The following is a 17,528-nucleotide window of genomic DNA, read 5'->3' as shown; positions in this document are numbered from 1 at the left end:
TCTGGAGAGCAAAAGAGCTAGGACTGCAACCAAGAGTCACATATTCAGCAAAACTGAATATAATCCTTCAGGGGGAAAATGGACATTCAACAAAAGAGAGAATTTTCAAACATTCCTAATGAAAAGACCAAAGCTGAATAGAAAATTTGACTTTCAAATATAAGATGCAAAAGAAGCATTAAAAAGTTAAACAGGAAAGAAATCACAAGGGATTCAATAAGGCTAAACTGTTTATATTCCTATGTGGGAAAATGATATTCTTAACTCCTAAAAACTTCCTAATAATTAGGACAGTTAAAAGGATTATACATAGACAGAAAGCAGAGATATGAGTTGAACGTAATGGTTGATTACCTAAAAAAAAAAACCATTAAGGAATAAGAAAAAAAGAATGCACTGGGAGAAGTGAAACAGAGAGGCAGAAGGGAATAAATCATTTGACATACAAGAAGACTGAAAGAGATTTTACAGTGGAGGGGGAAATCGGGGAAGCAGGGAGGGAAGCACATGAACCTTACTCTTGTTGGAATTGGCTTAAAGAGGGAATAATATAGACAATAAGTGGGATGTGGAAATCTATCTCACCACATAGTAAAGAAGGAAGGAGAGGGGATAAGAGAATGAGGGGAGCTGATAGAAGGGAGGGCAGTTTGGCGAGATAAAAGTCAGAAGTAAAACACGTTTTTTATATTTTAATTAATTAACTTATTTTTAGTTTTCAACATTCACTCCCACAAGATTTTGAGTTCCAGATTTTCTCCCCATCTTGTCCCTCCTCCCATGCCAAGGTGGCATACATTCTTAATATCACTTCCCCTAAACTGCCCTCCCTTCTACCACAACCCCCTTCTGTAATCCCCTTCCCCTTCTATTTTTCTGTAAGGTAGTATAGATTTTGATACCCCATTGCCTGTGCATCTTGTTTCCCAGATGCATGTAAAAACAATTTTTGGTATTTGTTTTTAAAACTTTGCTTTCCACATTCCCTCTGTTCCTCCCTCCTCATCCATTCTCTTTGAGAAGGCAAGTAACTCAATACAGGTTTTATATGTGTATTCATGCAAAACACTTCCATAGTAGTCATGTTGTGAAAAACGAACTATATTTTCCTTCATCCCATCCCACCCCCCATTTATTCTATTCTCTCCTTTGACCCTGTCCCTTCTCAAAAGTGTTTGCTTCTGATTGTCCTCTCCCTCAATCTGCCCTCCCCTCTATCATCCACTGCTCTCTTGTCCCCTTCCCCCCTATTTTCCTGCAGGTTAAGATAGATTTCCATACCCATTTCAGTGTGTATATTATTCCCTCCTTAAGCCAAATCCTATGAGAATAAGATTCACTCATTCTCTCCCACTTTCCCGTTTCCCCTCCACTATAAAAGCCTTTTCTTGTCAGTTTTATATGAGATAATTTACCCCATTCTACCTCTCCATTTCTCCTTCTGCCTGTATAATCCTCTCTCACCCCTTAATTTTATTCTCCAGATATCACCCCTTCATCTTCAACTCACCCTGTGCCATCTATCTATCTATCTATCTATCTATCTATCTATCTATCTATCTATCTACCTATCTATTTATCTATCTATCTCTATCTATCTATCTATCTATCTATCTATCTACATATACATGCATATAATTTTTCCCTCCAACTACCCTAATACTGACAAAGGTCTCATGGCTTACAAATATCACCTTTCCATGCAAAAATGTAAAGAGTTCAACCTTAATAAGTCTCTTACGATTTCTCTTTCCTGTTGACCTCTTCATGTTTCACTTGAGCCTTGTATTGGAAAGTCAAATTTTTCTATTCAGCTCTAGTCTTTTTATCAAGAATGCTTGAATGTCCTCTATTTCACTGAATATCCATTATTTCCCCTGAATGATTATACTCAGTTTTGCTGTGTAGGTGATTCTTGGTTGTAATCCTATCTCCTTTGCCCTCCATAATATTATATTTCATGCCCTGTGGTCCCTTAATGTTGAAGCTGCTAAATCTTGTGCTATCCTGATTGTGTTTCCACAGTACTGGAAATGTTTCTTTCTGGCTGCTTGCAATATTTTCTCCTTGACCTGGGAACTCTGGAATTTGGCTACAATATTCCTAAGAGTTTTCCTTTGGGGATCTCCTTCAGGAGGTGATTGGTGGATTCTTTCAATTTCAATTTTGTTCTCTGGTTCTAAAATACCAGGGCAGTTTTCCTTGTTAATTTCTTGAAAGATGATGTCTAAGCCCTTTTTTTGATCATGTCTTTCAGATACTCCAGTACTTTTTAAATTCTCTCTCCTGGATCTATTTCCCAGGTCAATTGTTTTTTTTCCACTGAGATATTTCACATTGTTTTCTATTTTTTCATTCTTTTGGATTGTTTTAGAGTGTCTTGATTTCTCATAAAGTCACTAGCTTCCAATTGCTCTATTCTAATTTTTAAGGAAGTATTTTCTTTAGTAAGCTTTTGTACTTGGTTTTCCATTTGACCAATGTTGTTTTTAAGGCATTCATCTCCTCATTGGCTTTTTGGACCTCTTTTGCCATTTGGGTTTGGCTATTTTATAAGGTGTTAGTTTCTTCAGCATTTCCTTGGGTCTCCTTTAGCAAGATGTTGTCTTGTTTTTCATGATTTTCTTACATCACTCTCATTTTTCTTCCCAGTTTTTCCTCTTTTTCTCTTGCTTGTTTCTCAAATTCCTTTTTGATCTCTCCCATGACCTGGGACTGATTTATATTTTTCTTGGAGGCTTTGGATGTAGGAGCTTTGACTTTGTTGTCTTCTTCTGGTTGTATGTTTTGATCTTCTTTGTTACCAAAGAAAGATTCTATGATCTGACTTTTTTTTGAGTCTTTGTTTGTTCATGATCCCAGTCAATTACTTGAGTTATAAACTCTTTGTTAAGATACGGGTCTGCTTCCAGTGTGGAGAATGTACTCTCCCAAGCTTCAAAGGTTTTGTGCAGCTGTTTTCAGAGATACTTCTGGGACCTGTTTCAGTTCTTCCAAGGTAGTATGATAAAAGGTGAGGTGTTTACTCCTTTCCTGGCCTGTACTCTCATCTATGAGTGAGCACCAGCACTCTTTTCTGCCTTGGAACTGTGAGGAGGATTTCCTCTCTACTACCACTACATGCTCCACCACTCCAGTGCTCCTTCTTGCCCCAGGAACACCACACTGAACTGTGACCCAGATCCAAGCAGAGACAAAGCAAGAAAATCCTGCCTCAGCACCAGCAAAGAGATCCTTGCAATCCCTCTCTGAGCAGCCACTCAATCTCACCTCTGTCTGTGGCCAGGGGGCTTCAGAAGCAGCTGCTGCCCTAGAGTCTGTGTCAGGACTGTGGCTGGACCAAGCTTCTGTCTCACCATGGTCCAACAGAGCTTTCCTACTAAACTTTTAAGACATCTTTGGTGTCTGTGGGTTGAGAAGTCTGGAAACCACCACAGCTCCCCTTGATTCAATCTCCTGAGAGCTGCTTCAAGTTCATTGAGGCCTGGTCTTTGCTTGTGTGCCCATGCTGAACTGAGCTCCTCTTCCAGCTGGCACAATAGACCTTTCCAATCAATCATCCAGGTTGTCTTGGCTTGGAAATTTGTTTCACTCTGTCTTTTTGTCGGTTCTGCTGCTCTAGAAATTTTTTAGAGCCATTTTCGAAGGTATTTGGAGGGGTTTGAGGGAGAACTCAAGCAGATCACTGCTTTTACTCCACCATCTTGGCTCCACCCTTGCAAAACACTTTTTAGAATGGACAGGAGTGTAAAAGGAAAGAGCAAGAGAGTAGAATAAACAGGGGGAACCTAGGATAGAAGGATATATGTATTTGGTAATTATTACTGTGAAAAAAATCACAGTGAGTTTTGCTGATAAACACTTCATTCCTCAAACATATAGAAAATGGAGTCAAACTTGTAGAACTAAGAGTCATTACTCAGTTGATAAATGGTCAAAGGATGTAAACAAGCATTTTTGAGACAAAGTAATCAAAGCTATCTCTAGTCATATAAAATGCTCTAAATCACTATTGAATGAGCGAAATGCAAAAGGAAACAACTCTGAGCTACTACCTCATACCTGTCAGGTAGCTAATATTACAGAAAAGGAAAAAGATAAATACTGGAGACGATGTGAGAAAACCGAAACACTACTGCACTCTTGGTGAAGTTGAATACTGATTCCACCGTTCAGGAGAGCAATTCGAAACTGTGCCCAAAGGGCTATAAAACCACACATGCTCTTGACCAAGGAATATTACTACTTGATCTGCATCCCAAAGAGTAAAAAATAAATAAAGAAAATCAAAAGGACCTGTGTGTACAAAAATATTTGTAACAGTTCTTTTAGTGGTGGCAAAGAATTGAAAATTGAGGGGGTGTTCATCAGTTGGGGAATGGCTGAACATGTTGTATGTGATTGCGATGGAATATTATAGTTTTTTAAGAAATGATGAGCAGAATGCTCTCAGAAAAAACATGGAAAGACTTACATGAATTAATGCTGGGTGAAGTGAGCAGAATCAGGAGAACATGGTACACAGTAACAGCAACATTTATGATGATCAACTATGAATAACTTAGCTATTTTCAGCAATACAATTACAAAGTCAATTTTGTAGGACTTAACGATGAAAGGTCCTATCCATCACCAGAGAAAGAAATGGTATAGTCTGAATGCAGATAAAGGATATTTTTTTCTTTACTTTCTTTACTTTTCTTGTGTTTTTTGTCTGTTTTCTTTCACAGAATGACATATGTGGACATGTGTTTTGCATGAGTGCACAGGTATAACCTATGTCAAATTGCTTGCCTTCTCAATGAGGAGGTGGAGTGAAGGCAGGAAGAGAATTTGGAACTTAGAATTTGAAGAATAAAAAAGTAATGTTGGCATTGCTTTTATGTGTAATTGGAAAAAATATTAAGATTAATGAAGTAGGGTGTTGTGTCTATCATTCTGGGAATATATCTGCTGTAAAGTGTGTGTAATACACCATAGCCTAATAATATGTACAATAATGTGATTGTATGTGTAAAACACACACACATATGTGTATATGAAATCTGTATATATGTACATATATATTTATACATGTATAACAAAATATAATATAGAGTCATGAATTTTCTGATGAGCAGAGGATATAGTAAGAACAGTGCCTCTATGCTCAGTAACTGAGAGTTTTAGTTTGGAAGGATTACAAATGAGTATGGCTTTAGGAAGTACATAAGTACTTATACCACTGTCCTTTGTGACTTAGCTGATTATAAGTAATCTAATATTACTAAGATAGATATATCTTAGTGCAAAAGTTAAGAGGAAATCAGAAAGTCTCCAACCTAAAAAATTCCTTTTCTTACCATGTAACTAGAGCTAGTCATTTCACAATTAGAAGTAAAAAGGAGAGTTAATACTTTGGTGTGAATGAATTGCAGTCAAAACATAAATTATAATTTCATACTATTTCCTTCTTTGAGGAAATTTTCTTTTGAACAAATCAGATAACTGGAAAAGTCTGGGGCTGGAAATACAGAGCATAAATACCAGGGACGTTACGATTACATGAAGAGAAACATGGAGATAATTAGAAAACAATGATTTTATCTTATCCTTGTGCATATGTTTATCTTGATTTTGATTAAGACAATGAAAGTCTTTTGCTTTTGACCTGTTATTTATTGATTTTTCAATTGGGCATACTCTTTATAATATCTTTACTAAGGGTGACATGGTCCCATAGTTCCATTTAATAGGAGGTAGAATCTTTGGTTTATACATAGAATGGAGGGATTAGAAAAAGGAAAGGAGAGGCATTAACTACTATAGTCTACTGTGAGGAAACAGAGGTCATTGAGCTTCCAATTAATGACTGTCCCTTGGAAACGATATTCAAAATATATGAAAGAAAGTAAAACAATAAAATCATGGTCATTCCTTATTTTTTTCAAGGATGACAGATCATGATTAGAACTTGGCTTCCATATATTGACAGAGTGTGGCAATCACTCCCAAGGGAGGTTGTCTTATTTAGTCACCCTGGCAGCGAGAAATGACTCTGGCATGGGTATGGAAAACTGTTCCCATGTTAAAAGGTCGTATGGGTGATTGTGTCTGATATCCACAGCAGCTGGTTCCTATTGCACAAGCTCTAATTTTTAACTTTTCTGGAACTGTATCAATAGTTCTACCTAATCTTGGAAGCTCTTTGGAATCGATCAGACAGATGGCTTAAAATGCAGTTCAAAAATTAAAAATGATAAGGGCAAGAGGTTTTCTTAATGGGACAGAGAATTCCTTAGAGCTATCTAAAATGGAATAGATTGCATATTGAGGTAGAAAGTTTTCCAAAACTAACAGTACTTAACTGAGTGTTAGCATTCCCCTTATAGGGATATTAGAGCAACTATTTTTATAATAAGCAGAGAGGGAAGATTTGATCATCTCTAAAGCTTCCATCGAACAGCTTTGTGCCACATACCATGAGACAAGGAGCTGGAATTGTTTTAAGTTTTATATTTATCTATGCTTTTTACTTCCCCGTGAAAAATTAAGGTCATAATATATTTAAAGAAGTTTGCAGGATTAACAGTCTCATGAATCACGTTCACAATTTTTAACCCTTTTATTTAAGAATATATTTTTGACAATAGATTTAAATAAAATTCCACGGGAGAGGGCAAAATTGGAAACAGTTTCAAATATGATGTCTCCAGTTTGGAGTTTCAAACTAATTCTCATTTTAAACAAAGAGATAACTAAGCACAAGTATGCCAATGTTCACAGACTTCTGCACTCACTCAGCCACACTTAGGGAAAGGATGAAAAAAAGTGGCTTAACACGAACTTCTTTTTTTTTAAGAATTTTAGTTGACTACAAGTTCTCTACGAATAAAGAAGTGTTGCATGGGCTTCCAAGAAAGCTAATGTAAAGATAGGATACATTTATAAAAGTAAATTCTCCTGAGCTTCCTGTCACTGGAAATTTTCAAGTCAGAAATGAATAATCACTTGTAAATTTATAAATGGGATTCTTGCATCAGGTAAGAACTTGAACTAGATCATCTCTGAAGATTCTTCCAATTCTAATATTCTTTGATTTATAATTCAAAGATGACACCTTTAGCCCCGAAAAAACTTGGAAACTCCATATAACATGATATTTTAATACCTCAATGGTATATATTTGTATAAATTCACAAAATGTTACTTTTCAGCAGTACTAAAAAGCACTTCATTTTTGACAACATGAAATAAACTCTAAATTATTTTCATTTTTTCTATTTCCTTCTTTCAGAGACAATCCTGACAAATTATGAGACTTTTGTGTTTGGAAAAACAAGTAAAGAATACACGAAGAACCTATTAGGAATTTTTTAAAAATCAGAATATGTTTTGAGGTAAGTACATTTTCAACTCAATATTCTTCACTTTCTACATCTAAAAAATATTCTTAATGAAAATTAATTTATTGGATGATTACTCTAAGACACTCCAAACTCCTAATTCATGAAGACTGCACATAATAAGGTAGAAAGGAGATTTAGATGTTTTCAAAATATTTTCAGTAGTAATTATTCAAGTGAAAAACAAGAGTCTTTGAGTTACTACTCAGAATATTCAGTTCACACACAAAGGTCCCATCCTATAAGAATTCCAGTTAATTCTTGTTTCCATACAGATTTTTTCAAGATCATAAGAAATTTTTAAGCTGTATGGTACATGAATGACAGATTCTCATCTTGGGTGACTTCCGTAAGTCCCCACTTCTGACTTTCTGACTTAAGTATAAAAATTCATTGAATTTAAGGCAGACAAAACAAAAGATAAACATCTCCAAAGTCCAATGAGAAGCAGGAATATTTTACATTTAGCTGAGAACTTTCTATTCAGTGATAGAACGTACTAGGGACAACTTCATTGTGGGTCCCCAAAGCAACTGGAATTATTAACAGGCTTACAACACTCATCAATTGCAATTATACTTTTCCCCTCTCTCAGTCCTCCATGACACAGGAAGGTCAAATTTCTAAATCACTGAGCTAAATGTTATAGTAGTATAACCAATGATGAGAAGAAAGACAAGTGATTTGTAAACTAGTAGTAGGTAATCTATAGAATATATGTTTCCCAGACAAAAAATCTACCAAATGCAAATACTTGAAAAGCTGCTCCAGGAAGCTGCCCACTAGAAGTCTTCAAGCAAAGACCACATGAGAGTTTGTTGGGTATATCCTACAGGAGATCCTTGACCAGACATAATTTGTATTCATTGTATTCATTCCAACTCAGACATGTCATTGAGCACTTCTCTTCTCATTATTTCATCTCTTCAGGTGCTTTTCTTCTTTTCCTCTCTCCCTCACCTTCTTCCCCCATTATTTTTATTTTTCTCCTTTGCTTTCCACTCTTTTTTCTTTTGTCTCATTTCCCTTCTCTTTTCTTACTCTTTTCTATCTCTTTTTATGTGTCAATATTCTTTTCTTCTTGTTCTTAAGCCCCCCCTTCTACATCCTTTTTCTACTTCTTCTACCTTAAACTATGACTTAAACAAGTTTCACTCATGGTTGTTCAGTCTGGATCTCACTTATAGGTTAAATGTTTATTGACCTCTCTGATATAAAACATTACACAGGTAGGTATAGGTTAAACAATGACACTCTAATAGAAGTCTAACATTTAATTTTCATCTTTATTTCCAAGTTTTTAATAATTGCTGGTTTCTTTGCAAATCAAATGGTTTTCCTCTGCTTCTCATTTTATATCCAAATATTGACATAAAAAGTTAATATTTTGTTCTTATTTTTTCTCTTGAATAAGAAGGATTAAATTTCTACAATCTCTCTAGCTAATTCTTCTTGACAAAATTTTATTTGAGATATTAAAATAATAAATTAGCTAGGTTTCCAAAAGCTATACTAAGAATAATACTGATAAAGTCAGAATAAAGTAACACTTTAAAAAAAATATTTCTCAATGTTACTCAAAGTTCAGCCTTTCCAAATCAGAGTTGCAAACTTTGCAAAAATTATTTTATTAGTTCATTCAAATAGGTGAGATGTCATAAGTTTCTTTTTTAATGGAACTAAGGTATAAAGCCCAGGGATGATGCTATCCACACTCAGCACTAGGAAAGCTTCTGAAGGTAAGTACTGATGAATGGGTCTACTAATAACTACTCAAATTCCAATTTTTTTTCTTTCTTGAACCCTTACTAGAATATCTTGCTTGTGATAATAATAACTGATATCTATATATCTCTTAAGGTTTGAAAGTATGAGGAGTGTGATTTAGTGTCATATTTAGCACTAGGTATGGGAGACTTGGATTCATATCCTACCTGTGACACAACTTGTTACCCAGAAAAAGTAAATAATCCCTCCCCTTTGAAACTCTAGATTCTAATGCCCATAAAAGTAGAGTGAGTATATTATCAAATTTAATTAAATTTTAATCCTTGTAAGTAACCACTATGCTGAAGGTATTAAGCTTTGTGTTGGGTTATCAAATTCAAAAACAAAACAATACCCACCTTCAAGGAACTTAAATTCTACTGGAAAGAATATGGCATGCATACTGATAAATACAATATAAGGTAGAGAATTATGGTAGCAAAACCAAGGGCCAAAGTTATTTTAGGAATAGCTAACAAGGGAGAGAATACTGCTATTTGAGGGTGGGGAGGGATCAAGAAACACCATATGGAAGAGGAAACTCCTGCTTGAACTAAGACATTGCAAAGCACAGAAGAGAAACTTGGTATAATTTCAATAGGAGAGTAGTATCCTAAGTGGCATAGTATTAGATTGGAGTGAAGAAGATATGGATTCGAATCCTTCATTCTTACATGTTTTCCCTTGCTCGATGATCCAATGGCACAGGTATCCTTTCTCCTCTTTACACAAGGCATTCCATCTCCCAATTTCCTGTCATTTTTATGACTGTCTCCAATGCCCAGAATTCTCTATCTACTCACCTCTGCCTACTGGATTCCCTGATATCCTTTAAATCTCACCTAAAAATCTCAACTTCTGCAAGAAGTATTTCCAGATCCCCTTTAACATTGATACTTCCTCTCTAATATTACCTCCAATTGATTCATGTCATTTATTAAATGCTTGTTGTTGACTTGAGCTGACTAGCTGTATGACCCTGGGAGAGGCACTTGCTCTCTCTGTCTTAGTTTCCTCATCTGTAAAATTAAAAAAAAAAGCATTGCTCCCTTCGCAGATTGCGAAGATAAAATAAAGAAACATATTAAAATGTTTTGTAAAGTGTGACACATTCTCTCTCTCTCTCTCTCTCTCTCTCTCTCTCTCTCTCTCTCTCTCTCATCTATCTAATTTTAGCTACAATGGCATCTAGCACAATTTTCAGCCTAGATCTCCACATGCCTTAATTACTAATTATATCTTACGTCTTACTCCATGTCATTTTTATGTTTGGTGAATATACTTTTTCCTGGGGCATGTTGAAATTCATTTCATGATGAATATTATTGAATGGCTTGCCCTCTTTGTGTCACTAGAAGTAGATGTAAACATATGAAAAAGTACACTATAGAAGAAAAGCATTAAATAAATTTAAAGTACTATAAAGATGACCTATTTCCATTGGATCTCATTATGGTGTTTCACCACATATGCAGCTGACTCTGTGTTCCTCAAAGTTCTGTCAGTATGCCATATGTTCTAGACAGGTTCTACCAAGGTAGGGAGGCTTAGGCTATAGCCATGAAAACTTATCTTGTCTCTTATATGAAGACTAATCTAGATAGTTTCTCACTGAGAGTGTCACCCCCAGAATATGGCCATCAGATCATATGTTTTGGTTATTGCAACGATGATAATGTGGTACAGTGCCATCTGGAGTTGGGAAAACCAGTCCACAAACTTGCATATGATATTTATTCCCTGGGTCGTCATTTAATCTCCTTGGCCTTCAGTCTACTCATATACAAAATGAGGGGTTTGGATTACATAGTCGTTGGTGTCATTGCCAGCTTTAGAGCTATCATCCTATGACATGACTAAGGCATGCTAAGGTGGTAATTTTCCAGTGAAGAAAACTCCTTAGTGAATGAAATAAGAAGTGACATAGTAATATATATTAAAATGGTGATGCTAATTTAAAGGAAAAAAAATCTGAAACATTTACATTTGCTGTTTCAAGGTATAAGATGGCTGATGTTGGAAATTTTCATAAATTGCAGCTTCTTAGAAACTATTGGCTTTGTATACATTGAATGCCCTGACATGTCCCAAACCCAAATGTCATTTATGGCAAACCTTGACTGAAATATATACTCTTAGAGGGATATAAAAAGTACAAAGTTTGTTAGTAATAAAGCTTTCTCTAAGATTCAAATTTGTCAATTTTAATAGCAAACCCCCCTCCCCATGTGGCACATTTTAGATGGAAAAGTGGGTAAGAATTTGGACTTTTCTTTCTAATGAGTTTTCTCACAAATGTCCATTTGCAATGTGTTACCTAAAATGAGGCTTTTGAGGTCATGCTTAACAAGGAAGACAGGATTCATTGTCATTGTTCATCAAGCTCCTGCTTGTCATCATGTTCTACTTCCCATACTATCCATGAAAAGAAAATACTGATTTAGATGTTTTGTCTGTGTTTAGTAAACTATTCCTTCTGTTCTATCAGAATCTGTCCCAATTTCCTTTACTGTTTAAACTATTTAGCTAAAAGCAACTGCCTATCTTGGGTTAGACACAATGAAGTTATTTCTTTGGAAGGGTCTCCTCTTGCTCTACGTACTTGAGAATCAGTTACCTAGGGCATTTCTTTACCTTTGCAACCCCTAAAACAGTTCCCTTCCATGGAGAGTTATGCATTTAATGGATAAGGCAATTATGAAAACAATATGTTGTATCTAAAAGAAATTTAAATAAAAATATTACATTTGTAAGTCATTTAAAATAGCATTAATTATTTTGGTATCTTAACTGCAATATGGTCAACTACTATTTTTGCAAATAATAAAGTGTATATAAGAGTGATGTTAACAAGTTAGGATTATTAAAACCTATGTAATGTTCAAGGTTTTAGAAAATAAAAACTTCTAAACTCCTGTTTTCAAAAAAGCACTTTATATTTTTTAAACTTAATATTCAGTGGAAAACGTACATAAATGATATAAGTAGTATAAGTTGTAAAAATGTTAGAAATGATTTATTTAACTATGTCACGGTCCAAAATAGCTTCCATTGTTTTCAGTTCATCACATATTCCAAGTTTTGATGAAAAATACTGTAGGTAGGGTGAGGATGAACCAAATATTAGAGATGGAGATTAATGAGGGAATCCCATTGACTTCCATGTCACCATGTTTAAAGATATTTCCTTTGTATATTAGGGTAGCACACTGACTACTTATTCTTGTAACTACACTTTGTCTCTGTAATCTTTGAATCATGCATTGTAAGAGTCTATTTCATAGTGGATTATTAATGAAAGATGCACTAATGAAGACCTAATGAATATTTATTTTGGAGCCAATCCAAATGTTTACATGAAAGTAGATAAATTTTGACACACTTTATATATTGTCTCTATATTTTTTCTCATTCTTTTGTATGTGGACTCAAATTTTAATTGGCAATTATTTCAATTATAGATTGAAGACCAATACTTAAGTGAATTCTAAAAGAAATACCACAATTAAAATATGAAAGGCATGTTTCAGAGAAGAAATATTTGAATTTAATAGGAAAAGGGAACTAATGAGATTTTTGACATATTTTTGATTTGTGTCTTTGACAAGGTAGTCCCCTCAGGCCTTCTGAAATCATAATGGCAGTTGACAGCCATCACAACAGTCCCATAACACTCTGTCAAGTGACTCACCTTCTCCAAAGAATAAGGAGACTTCAGGTGAAGGAATCAAGTTGAGCATTAATATCAAAATCAAATCCTTAAGCATCTGAAACTAAGCAGCACTGGACCACCTGATATTTGTTATCTTTGCCTCAGTATTTAATAGCAGTGTTTGTTATTTCATGGAATGACCTAAGAGCTCGGATTTTGCATTCTATTCTCAAATGTAATTATGATTTCTTTTAGATGCAACACATACATCAACATTTCAAATATTCCTAATTCCATATCTTTCATTACAAGCTCCATTTGTCCAAAGGCTAAACTCTCTCTGTGTTAATGAGTCATCCTTACAAATTGCTTTAGTTAAAGCAATGTATCAGTTGGTGGTCCATGTTTTGTTGATGAGCCATCTCAAATTTAGCTAGGCTTCTCTTAAGATGGCAAGTACACTATCACCCTGCTCAAGACCTTTCTAGCTTGATAGATACTGCTAGAGCTATATGCTGCTGGTTTTGAACATTCCACTTATTTAAACCAATCTATTTTGCTTTTTGGGTCATAATTTGTTTTGGCTAAAATATGAGATGATTATGAATGTTCATGTGAAGCTCTTCATGATTTGTGTCAGGATCTTCATAATAGCACAATAGATTAAGAACTAGAACACACTTCAGAAAACATCTAGCCCAACATGTTTATTTTAAAATGAGGAAACTCAGCCTAAGAAAGAGTAACTGGCTTACCCAAGGCCAAACAGGTAGGAGATGTTAGGTTAAGATTTGAACCCAGATCTTCTGACTCCAAATCCAGCACCTCTCCCATAATGAACATAAACAATTCAATTCTCCCATCCCACACCTACCATTCAGCAGGAATATCTCATTATACTCTAACATTTCCAAAAGGATTAAAAGAACAAAGTTCAACATATTTGCAAAAAAAAGACTACCTTCACTGCTCTATTCTTTTTCAGAAAACATCCTATGAAATAACTAAATATAGGTTAATATATGCTATTTCAAAACACACCTGTGAATAAATGGACCTATATATGTCTTACTCAAATTCAACATTGCAATAACAATGCCTGATGAAACACTGATGGTCTTCATTAGATTCTTGTGCAGCATGATATAAAAATTTGACATTTGTCCTTCCTGGAACAAGGGAAGACAAGTCTGTAAATGGAAGAACAATGTTTTCCATGTATGGTGAAAGTAAAGCTCTTGAATATTATATGTTTTCTCACATCATCATGAAATATTTTTTTATCTATAGGTCTGTCAACAACTCCATGTCACATTACTTAGCTAGTTTATTGCAAAATATTTAATTAGCATGGAACAATTAAAAAAAAGGTTTTTCACTAAATTATTTAAATTAAAGGCTTAACCATAATATATGGAACAATAATACAATAATATCACAAACCTCCCAATCCTGGCCTCAGGCGGTTATCATAACCATCTAGGAGTCGATCCAAAATCCTTGTAAATACGGTGGTGTTGTCTTTAATTTCATCTTGTAGTGATGTTTGCCCAAAGCTGGAAACACAAAACAATGGCAAATACAAATTCCTTCCAAAGAAATATTCATGCATTCTTCTAAATCAAGCAATCCTTAAATCAACTATCTCTTTTTTTTCTAGAGAATCTCCTGGTCAATCCAGAGATTGCCCAACCTTCATTTTTGTCTTATTTACTTTAAAAAATATATATTACTTGCATTGTCTTTATGTAATTGAAAGGAATGCCATTTAAAGCTTCCTTAGTAATTTCAGTAATTTCAGCAGTTTTCCTATTTGTAAATCTTTTTTTTTAGTTCATTTATGTCACAGAATAATAATACACCTTAGAGATCATTTAATAGAATCCAGCCTTTAATAGGTAAGGAAACTGAGTCATGTAGAGATAAATTTCTTGAGGCATTATAGCCAATTGGTAGCCCAGCCAAGAATATAAGACTCCCCTTTAGTCCAATTCTCCTTTCATTGCTTACACTTGGACAGTGTCTATAACCAGAATTTATTGATTGCATACATATTGCACATCAGGTTAATAATCTCAGAATCTTGAACCTCAACTTCCTTGCCTTCTGTGAACTCAATATCATCCATTTCTTAGAACTAATCACTTACAGTGTTATTTTATTTATCTTAGATATGATGAAAAATGTTACTCAGAAATGAACTTTTACAAGTGACGCCCCCCTTCTAGGAAATTTGAAGTGACGCCACTAACTAGCAGAATTACAACCTGTTTCATATAACTAGCTTGAACAACAGCAAATACAATGTTTTGGTCAAAATATGTTGTTAATAGATCATTGATATGATCTTTTACAGAATGTGCTGGGCCTCATTTTCTCTGCTTCTTTTGGATTTTCAAACATGGATAGACAAATAAATAAGTGAAACTAGATTTTCAGAGTTTTCTTTTGGATGGACCAAAATGACGTTATCAAAGCATAATTTCAGAAGAAAACATTGATAAATGGAAATTTCATTGTTTATTAGCGCAAGGTCCAGGTTTTTAAGTATCATCTTAATCCATTTGTTACAAATAAATTTTCGATGATTTTAAATATATTAAAAATCTGTGTAATTAAATGGTTTCAATACAAATTTCCCTTAATTGAAAGAAAAATCGTGTTTAATTTTGTATTTTATTTGTGCCGCAAGTATTTGCTTTTAACTTTCTAACCCAGTTTTTCAAGGAGTCCTGCATTTTCATGACCTCTACTTGGCAGATGACGGCAGGAATGCAGAAGCAGTCTCCTGATGAAATTCCTTATAAAACTCAATGTCACCAAACAAAATACTGTGAGTGTATCATTCCAAGGTTATTCAAAGGTCACATACAGAAAACAGGAAGTAAAATGCCAGTACACCTTAGACTGTGAGAAAGATATGAGTGAGCATGAAAAAGAAGTGTTTGGAGAGGAAGAGGGGAACACCGTGAAGTTAGATGGTAAGGCAAACCAAATTTGTGCAATTAATATCATATCTGGAACATCATCCATTTACCAGTACCTGCATTTTCTTTACTAGTTTTATAGCTGCTTCCAAATATAAGATATATTGCCGTAACTTGCATGGATTAGGAGGACATAACTATTTTCATCTTAATATAGTTTGTCCGGCATAGTAGGATATCAGTATCAAATGAGTCTTTATCACAGCATGCTTGCTTGCTTTTGGCTAAAGAGGACCAGCTCTGTTAGTCTAGTGGAAATAGAAAGGTGTTTTTTTTTAAATGTAATTTGTTAATTTGATCTTCTATCCCCAGCACTGCTATTTTACTGCAACACTGAAACAACTATCCAGAACGTGGAATGATGATAAAGAGGAAGACCATTTATTTGGTATTAACTGAGTGTATATTTTGAAAGGAAATGTCAGTTATAGTATGTGACTGTGGTTTCATACTAAACCACCATATAATGAAACACTGTACACTAACTCCATCTACAGGTCATTACAATAGTGACACCACATAATATTTCAAAAAGCAATGAATTACATTTAAATCTTTCAATTACTTACATCTTATTGTAAGCCATATTCTCCACTCATCATTTAAATATCCTTAACCATGAATGATAATGACATAGAAAGGTAAACAACTTATTGATATAAATTTTCCTATGAAGTACGTGAGTTTGAAACTTATTAAATTTGCTTCAAATCATAGTTTGAATAAACATGTTTTATTTTATTATCTTTTGGAAGATACTTTGTATTCTATGTTATGCCTAATTTATCCTTGTGAATAGCAATGGTGAGTTAGGTGCGCATGGTTTTTAAATAAAAAAGTTCTTTTAAAAATTTGGTTCATGAAGTGTTACTAAAAATATATTCTTTATGGTATTAAATGTCTATATTGGATTATTGATGGATTTTTATTTTTGTTTTGGTTACAACTATATGCATTAATTTGTTCCTCTCATGACCAATTATATTCCATAATCACTTATTAATTCAAAGGTCACATTTTATTAAACATGTTTAAAGATTTGCAAATAGATAAATTTAAAAATAATAAAACGCTCTACGTAAGTTTAGCCAGAAAAGTATAGTACATTATAATTTTTTATAAAATCTAGAGTTCAAACCTGAGGTATTTTTGGAGGTATTGTGTGCCTACACTCATGTACACCTAAGTTTAATATAATAGATATATTATTTGACGGAACATAGTAGATGCACCTGAAATTGGAAAGTTTGTTGTACTTGTTCTCTATGGATTTGGAATAGCATGTTACAAGCAGATTCTATTTGGCAAAGAGAAGTTCAATTTTAAAATTTAATGCTATATTCCTGTATTCTTTGTTGAAGATTGTTAAGCATAATCTAATTAGCATGCCATGCTAAGAAGTGGCATTATTCTTTCAGGCTACTCTTCTTTAGACTTAGCTGGGATCTGACTCCAATTAACTTTCCTGAATTCCCTTAGAAGTGCTTCCATTCAGGCAAAATTTACTTCTCCCTGTTTGAATAAATGGAAGGATATAGAAGTATTCATGCAGTTTTAAAATAAAGTCTCCCCACCTTTTTCCAGCCAGTACATTCAGAAGGAGTGTCCAGGCCCAAAGATATTCAGGAAGACCAAGTTTCCTCTTCATCTTGGGTTTTCCTAGCTAAAAAGTAAAATAAGTAGATATCAACATCCCTTTCAGGAAAAGTCGGGTTATAGCCACTAGGGCTGAGGTCA

General features: G+C 34.3%; 1 protein-coding gene across 3 annotated transcripts in view; it reads right to left on the bottom strand.

Annotated features, from left to right (window-relative positions):
- The window catches only part of GABRA1 (gamma-aminobutyric acid type A receptor subunit alpha1), a 71,872-nt gene that overhangs the window by 51,779 nt on the left and 2,565 nt on the right, over positions 1–17,528 (bottom strand). For all 3 annotated transcript variants that reach the window (XM_020992416.2, XM_020992418.2, XM_020992419.2), the window contains exons 2-3: positions 17,366–17,454; positions 14,248–14,360 (exon numbers count right to left, since the gene is read on the bottom strand). In XM_020992416.2, the coding sequence (XP_020848075.1) occupies positions 14,248–14,360; positions 17,366–17,439 (187 nt within the window). In that variant the 5' untranslated portion in view covers positions 17,440–17,454. The remainder of the gene's footprint in view (positions 1–14,247; positions 14,361–17,365; positions 17,455–17,528) is intronic.

Source organism: Phascolarctos cinereus, unplaced genomic scaffold (genome assembly GCF_003287225.1).
Source record: "Phascolarctos cinereus isolate Bilbo 61053 unplaced genomic scaffold, phaCin_HiC Scaffold_2;HRSCAF=192, whole genome shotgun sequence".
Classification (NCBI taxonomy): Eukaryota; Metazoa; Chordata; class Mammalia; order Diprotodontia; family Phascolarctidae; genus Phascolarctos; species Phascolarctos cinereus.
Note: the sequence above shows the minus strand (reverse complement) of the source record. Positions and strands in the feature narration are given on the sequence as shown.